Source organism: Urocampus carinirostris, chromosome 12 (genome assembly GCF_059441175.1).
Source record: "Urocampus carinirostris isolate Australia breed hairy pipefish chromosome 12, RoL_Ucar_1.0, whole genome shotgun sequence".
NCBI lineage: Eukaryota > Metazoa > Chordata > Actinopteri > Syngnathiformes > Syngnathidae > Urocampus > Urocampus carinirostris.
Window position 1 is genome coordinate 31,335,521 of NC_142360.1, and position 8,174 is coordinate 31,343,694.

An 8,174-nucleotide genomic window follows, 5' to 3' on the forward strand; every position below is an offset into this window, starting at 1 on the left:
ATTATGGACACTAGATGCTTTTAACATGTTTTTATTCCCTAAAAAATGTGGAAAACCTAGTTTGGCCTGACCTCACTCAGATCCTAACTCTGGCGGTGTCCAGGTCATTTGATGCTATCTTGCCTTTAGCATTTAGAAATGCTAAAATTGCTAAAAGCTTGCTAAAGCATTGGTAAAGCATTTACGCTGCTAAAGCATTTAGCTTTAGCACAGCTTTTAGCATTGACCAAGAATAAAACCACATTAATATAAACAGAAAAAAATGCAAATTCTCTATAGTTTCAAATTTACGCTACATAATCAAATACCGTAAATTTAAACTTTAAGACGCTACTTTTTTCCCAAACTTTCAACCCTGCGGCTTATTCAGTGATGCGGCCAATTTATGTAATTTCTCTAACGGCCACCAACGCGCTCTAGTAAAAAAGGTAAAATTTAGACCGGTGGAATATATGCGCCGAGGAAGACCGCATCTTCTTGTGCAAAAATAAATTAGCGTAAACATACCCTCATCATGCAAAATGCAAAAAGAAAGGCACATGACGCAGCTTTCAAGCTAAAAGATTTTGAGCAGTCCGATAAAGAAGGAAACAGAGCTACTGCACGTAGTCAGGAGTGGATGAGAGTTCCAGCAACAGTGACAGCGCGAGTGAGGCTGCGGGAGCGTGGGACGTGGGAAAGTTATATTATTATTATTAAAGCTTTGAAAACTCTCTCGGTGTACCGTCTTTCTTTGTAAATATGTGTAACCATGTAAAATATGTATTTGCAACTGTATATTTTTGTAATGTATTTATTTGTATTTATTTTAGACACTTATTCTGATATGTTTTGCACCGGCGAATGAAAAAGAAGGGGCGGAACAAATGCAGGGTGACGGGAAGTGGGGTAAAGGTGAGACCTGTTTGTGGATGCAATAGTGGATATATATTTTTCCCACCCTTACCTGTGGAAATATACACTTTTTTCCTTGGATTACTTTCAACGGGACCCGGACTCTGCAGGTCTGCATCAAACCTTAAGTACCGGTATCATTTTCCGTTCATTTGCCGGCTGTGATTTTTTGACTGTGTACTTTAATGAAGGACATTTAGTTTCAATCGCTGGACTTAAAGTCGGGTTTGGGTTAATTTTGTGTTTGTGTTACATTTTTTAATACGGGCGCATGCGGCTTATATACAGGTGCGGCTTGTGTAAGTACAAAATCGGTTTTCCTCTTAAAATGTGGTGGGTGCGGCTTATAATCAGGTGCGCTCTATAGTCCGGAATTTATGGTAGGTGGGCTGCAATCTTGTGTTTATCGTTTCGCAATGCTGAATGCATTGTTAAAGCTTTTAGCTCCAGCATACTTTAAATATTTGCCGAAATAAAAACACATTTAGGGTAACAGAAGAATTTACAAATTTTGTTTATTTAAAAAATTATTTAAATATATTTCCACTCTGGCAACATATACGTTCGTATTTTTCCCGGCAGCCTTTATTTCTGTCTTTTTTTTCAAAATTATTATAAAGCTATTGAATTTTTCATAACCATGTGTTTGGAAGAACAGTGGGAAATCATGTAAAATAAAAAAAAACACACGCACACAACAAAAACAGATTACCCCTCCCAATATGGCCGCCATGAGCTGCTGCAGAATCAAAAAAGCAGATCTGCAATCTTGTCTTTAGCTTTCTAAAATGTAATAATTGCTTGAGTTTTTAGATTAAGCGATTGTTTTGGAATGGTCCATAAAAAGACAAAGATTAACATTAAAAATTAATTAGTTCTGTTTTAATTATTTCAATTTATTGCCCATAAATACCAGCTCAGTAGCCTAGATGGTAGTGTGCCCGCTTTGAGACTGGGAGGTCGCTGGTTCGCGCCTCGGCCGAGTCATACCTAATTGGTATAATGGCGGCGCCCTCTGTTGGCTGCGGCTGCATCGACTCGCTACAACGGGTCAGGTGTATCGACATTTCGTTCTGTGTACATTGTTACAAAGAATGACAATACAAAGGAAATTATTATTATTATTATTATTATTATGACCGAACCTATCGCCCCTCCCAATATGGCCGACATGAACTGCTGTAGAATCAAAAGGCAGAGGCGTGTTCAGGAGAGTGATCAGACATGTAGTCTCTTGATAATCGCTTGCCGCGCACTGCTGAACGTTTTGTAATCGCTCACTGTGATTGCCTTACTGATCCAAAATGGCCGACGACAGTACAATGGATTTCGTTCTACAGCTTGCTTTGAGCGAGTTGGCTGATATGAGCGACAGTTCGCATATTGACACAGTTAAGGTTATCCTAAACGCAGTGGAAAGGTCATACCTGTCTTGCATTGTTCACAAACATTACCAGGCAATGTAAGACGATATATTACATCGCCAACAGCACTCGTCAGGGTGAGATCCTCCATCTTCTGCACTGTCGACGCCATGTTGGAAATCAAAGTAAGCGGTCTTTCTCCCGTGATTACTCGGGCACGCGAGCGCTCAATAATCACTGGCCGTTCAGAAGCTAGCGATAGCTCGCGATAGCAATCACTCACTCTCCTGAACACGCCTCTGGTCTGCAATCTTGGAAAAACATTTTTTGAGTTTTTAGCTTTAGCCATGGTTTTAGAATGGTCCACAAAAAGACTTAAAGAGATTGAAATGGACAGTGTGTAATATTTAGTGCCCCCTAGGCGACGAGGGCGCAACCCGCCATTCAATCAGCCCAAATTAATGACATTTTAGCAAAACTCCATGAAGACTCAGAATCTTTGGAAAGGAATCACCCGGAAAAAGTGTGGATAAGTCATTCATTACAATGTCTGCCTCGCGCATTTCTGATGGATTGTCAAAAGCTGGCAAATACAGACGTCATTGGATCATTTTGTCAAGAAACGCGAGGCAAGAGTCAACAGATATTATTATTATTTCCTTTATTTCTTTTACATTTCATGCCTCTCGTTTTAGGTTTAATGTGTGTATTCGTAAGTAGAGGTACCACTCCGGATCCTGGACACGCCCCCTCAGCTTGCTTTTTGGCGGGAACACACCGGCATTAAATCAGCCCTAATTAGCGGACCTACCTACGATTTAAATGACAACACGTGTTCGTTTAAGTCTCATGAACCGAAAACGAAAAGGAAAAACAAACAAAACAAATGGCAAAGTTTTGTGACGAACCCATCGATGGCTATTTCTATCCGTCTTACAACCGGAACCCCTACGCGGGTAGATACCGGCCCAGGGAAGCTCCGTGGAGGTACAAAAGTACTTACTTGTCCCAATATGGCGACGCCACCGAGGCCTTCCATAACCAGCAGCGGGCTCAGCTGAAGTCCATCTTGGCTCAAATTAACCCCAACCTCACGCCGCGGCTCCGCAAGGCCAACACGAAGGACGTCGGCGTGCAGGTCAACCCCAAACGGGACGCCTCGGCGCAGTGCTCCCTCGGCCCCAGAACCCTAGTCGCCTTCAAGCGAGACTCCCGGCGAAAGAAGGCCTCCGAAGGGGAAGCGGGGAGCCCCAAGACGCCGGTGCGCTATCCCCGGACGCTGGCGCTCTACTCACCCGTAGCTTACCGGAACATTACTTGCTTTGTGGCCGAGAAGGAGTCACCGCCGACCGAGGTGGATGCCGAGAATGAGGGAGACGTGACAGGGGAAGAGGACCGGGAGAAGACGGGCGAAGAGTGTGAGGAGGTCGTGGAGGTGGAGCGGACCAGGTCGCTCAAGTCTGAAGAGCAGCTGAAGAACGAAGACCCCGAAAGCAGCTTTGAAGACACTTCAAAGGAGAAAGCTAGAGTTCGCTTTCAGGTGGGTTCACTGTCCAAAAATTTAAGTGAATAAATGGTCTTCATTTCTATAGCGCTTATTAAGTTAAGACCTCTTTCCAATGTGCATACCTGTCAATCTCCAGGGCTCCATGCCCTTACAAATTGTCGTATTTTCCCTTACAAAATATAAAATAATCTTACACCATATTTGTTTTTTCAAACGTGTTTATTTATGTAGTTTAACATGTTATACTGTAGATATGTTACGTTATATCATTTATATTAATATTTTGTTGTGAGATCCTGAGTTGCTCGACATGAGTTTTATTATAAAAAAATGAAGTAGCTTGTACGTTTACTGTAGAAGGAAAAATACATGCAAATATAATTAAGTGGAATAATTTTCTTATTCAAATTATGAATTCATGTTCTGCATTAAATTGTTTAATATACTGATTAAAGGGATAACCACAAACCTGTTTTTTTTTTTCTCTTTTTATATCTCATCTCATCTCATTAGCCGTACCGCTTATCCTCAGTAGGGTCGCGGGGGGGCTGGAGCCCATCCCAGCAAGCAGTGGGCAGGGGACACCCTGAACTGGTTGCCAGCCAATCGCAGGGCACACAGGGACAGACAACTCATTCGCTCATTCACACCTAGGGACAATTTGGACCGGCCAATTCACCTGAAATGCATGTCTTTGGATATATATATATTTTTTTTAACTTTATACGACATAATTCATAATGTAATGCATCAAAGCAAGTTTTGCCGTTCGAGAGCCGGCTCTTTAATGAGTAGAGCCAAAAAAGCCGGTTTTCTAATGAGACTGACTTCCTTTCACTACATCAAACCGCTTGCTTTGTTTGCAACAAAAAAACGATACTGAGATAGAGGCTTACGCGGCGAACTCGTTTGACTTGATTTGCCGTTTTGTGATTGACCATTTTTTTTCCCTTTATTTTTTTGTTCCTTATTAAATGGTCTGCATTGTTCCTGTTAACTCATATGTTTTCAATTTTTTTTTTTCCTTCACCCCTGCTTTTATTTTTATTTTTTTCAAGAGGCCTGGCAAAAAATAGGTTGCGTTTTGTTCTCTTTTGTAATTTGCATTCTTTGTGCTTTGTAGCACTCATTTTTGGTTGCTTTAGCCTACATAATACAGTGACATCTAGTGGTCAAATATTAGTGTACCTTTTTTTAAGTTGAGATATTTTCATTAATCTTGCATAACATAAACTTCTCGGAGGGAGCTGACATTATTGCCTGCCGTTTTGTTAGTACCGGTAGCCAAAAACCTCATAGGCTTGGCGTTTTTTTTTTTTTTTTTCATTTTGGTAATTTGGTTTAAATCTTATTTGTTCTTCCTTGTGCTTTTTGGCACTCTTCAGTTGCGCTACAATACAGCGACATCTTGTATCTGTACCAATGATTGTAGGCAATACTAGTATCTCTTACCTTCTGGTAGCATATACAGGAACCCTAAATTAAAGGTCATTATAGATATTTGTACATGCTGTATATTAATAAAACAAATATGGGGCATATAAAGGTCACTTATTTTCGAAAAGTGTATAGTTTTTGTGATTATAACATTGGAAATTCACAACAAAATTAAAAAGTGCCATCCTGCCGGTGCAAGAACATTTACAAGATAAAATACCACAATTTAATTTAAGGATAAAAGTACAAGATTAAAGAACTGAACCACCCATGGTCATTATTGCACCATTGTGTTTTACGTACTAAATACCTAAAATTTGGATATTGTCTGATAAAATGTATTAGCTATCTAAATTTCATGTTCAAGTTCTTTAAAAAGGTTGTTTTGGGTTTCATAATCAGTTTTGTTTTTCTTAGTTTCTGGAGCAGAAGTACGGTTATTACCACTGCAGGGAGTGCAATTTGAGATGGGAAAGTGCCTATGTGTGGTGCGTTCAGGGCACAAACAAGGTGAGGACACTACAAATATTCCAAGTTGTAAATGTGGTCCAGCATTATTTTAGCTCAATCTGTGTTTTTTTTTTTTTTCCAGGTCTACTTCAAACAGTACTGCAGGAAATGCCAGAAAGAATTCAACCCATACCGTGTAGAGGACATCACATGCCATGTGAGTCGTTTCAAATATTTTTGAAATGCCACTTTTAACTTTTTCATTTGTACTATTCAGACTTGCAATAAAGCCCGTTGCTGCTGCGCCTTAACCCAACGCCACGTGGACCCAAAACGTCCGCATAGACAGGACTTGTGCGGGCGCTGCAAAGGCAAGCGGCTCTCGTGTGACAGCACTTTCAGTTTCAAGTACATCATATAATTCCAGCAACCGTGCCTACGATTATTTCAGTGCTTTGATTCATGTGTTGTTGCCACACACATTTGAATAAAATGTTTTCTTGCATTTCTGTGAAGTGTCTATTTAATTGTGTTCCAAAAAAGTGCCGTAATCCCTCATTTTTTTGGGAGGGGTTGCGTTCCTAAAAGGTTCTGCAATAGGTTTGGGGTGCAAACTGAACCAAGCACTTAAGTTGGTGTTTGAATTAAAATTGATATAGTTCGCACAGGTGAGAACATTTGAGCAGTACTGTCATGAAGTGCCTCACTTTTGGAAGATGCAGCGAAGCATAAATCAAACCACTTTTGCATTTATAGCCAACGTTTGATACATGTTTTGAACCAAAGCATTTTGTTGCGACTGCACCTTTTTATGTAGCTTTTTTCAAGCTGTATTATAAGTTTCTGGTGTGAACACTGAAGAACGATGCGTAAGAATTTGGTTAACCCTGATGTACTACTTTAATCTTCATGAACTGACATGAGGCTAAATTCTGCCAAAATAAATGATACATAGGCTTAATCCTTGAGTTTCATGTGGTATCTCCAGTTGTATGTGTATATGGTGCCTTCTGATCACTGAGACAGTGTCTTGACAGACGAATATTTTGAGTTTTATAGTGTACTGGAACATATTCCCTCCACACCCTTCTCACCTTAAAACCCCTGACCCATTTTCCAGGCTTTATTATACTGTACGGGCAGCACGGCGGCGCAGTGGTTAGCGCGCGAGTGGAACAGTTCTGAGGTCTATCGAACCTGTTTGGAGTTTGCATGTTCTCCCCATGCTTGTGTGGATTTCCTCCCACATTCCAAAAACATGCATTTCAGGTGAACTGGCTGGTCCGAATTGTCCTTAGGTGTGGATGAGCGAGTCTGTGCCCTACAACGGGCTGGCAACCAGTTTTGCCCGAGGATAGCTGGGATGGGCTCCAGCACCCCCGTGACCCTGAGGATAAGCGGTGCAGATGATGGATGGATTATACTGTACATTGAAAACCTAATTATCAGGTTCAAGCATTTAGAAAATCCTGTATTTTAAACTTTCAAAAACATTTAGCACTGTCATTAGTATTCTTGCAAACTTTATAGGTTATCTAAAATATGATTAAGACTTGGGCATTTGTGCAAATAACACATTTACTGTGGAAACCTGATTTTGGCAAAACAACTTGGTCTAAAAGTGACCCATGCACTTTTGGTATGACGAGATGTTTTTGCCTTTTTGGGCAGGTTGTAATAAAATTAAAGATGAATATCTACAGATTTTTCACCATGTGGACATTTTGGGAAACAAATGTAGTGTAAATGCTTTTTCTGTCCTCTAGCATGTCGACAGGTCCAACTTTCAGCGATAAAAAGCTTCCTCTGCCTTTCTGTGCTTTTGTTGGTCTAAGAGTAGAGGTAAAAACAGGCCTGCGGGTTTTCAGAGCCTGACACCTCCCGAGCCTGCTAAATAAATTTAATAGAAGGGACCAAGCTCAAAGAAAACAGTTTAAATTTTATTTGGGAGGAGGATTTTGACTGACCATCACCCTGCCACACACTTTGCTTCCGATTTCGACAGTGCCGCTGCTGAGCACGGGGCCAAAAGCACTGCAGAGCCCAATGCGCTGCACAAGGGGTGACATTCCATTGCGCGGATCCTCCAATGTGCGACATTGGACCACAAACCACAACAGCAGAACGACAAACAGAATTATTGAAATTTTAGGCCCGAACCAAATTTCAGGCTAGGCTAGGTCTGAAGTTCTTAACTTTAGTCCAGAGCATTTTGTTAACATGGCTTTTAGAGAAACCCAAATTGAAAAAGATTTGTCTGTACATCATGTAGGTTCGTCAAACTTTTTTGTCTGTGTAAAACTTAGACTCCAATATTATAGAAACAGAGAAGGAGTGGGACAACTGACCAATCAGAATGCAGAACACAATGCATGATTAAAAAACTGCTAAAAAATAAAACTGCGACACAACGAGGGGGTACTGCAATATCTTCCAATGAGTTAAGGAACAGGTGATTAACTAGAAGTTTGCAAAAAAAGCAATAGTTTCTTTTGTCAGGACAAAGTTGACCCACGCAAGTC

General features: G+C 40.7%; 1 protein-coding gene across 1 annotated transcript; it reads left to right on the top strand.

The window, feature by feature from the left end:
• Positions 1-3,047: 3,047 nt before the first annotated feature.
• Positions 3,048-6,157, top strand: zar1 (zygote arrest 1). Its single transcript, XM_088350350.1, has 4 exons — positions 3,048-3,798; positions 5,620-5,712; positions 5,795-5,869; positions 5,930-6,157. The coding sequence occupies exons 1-4, from the start codon at positions 3,145-3,147 to the stop codon at positions 6,071-6,073; spliced, it is 966 nt and encodes a 321-aa protein (XP_088206476.1). The 5' UTR covers positions 3,048-3,144; the 3' UTR covers positions 6,074-6,157.
• Positions 6,158-8,174: the final 2,017 nt, after the last annotated feature.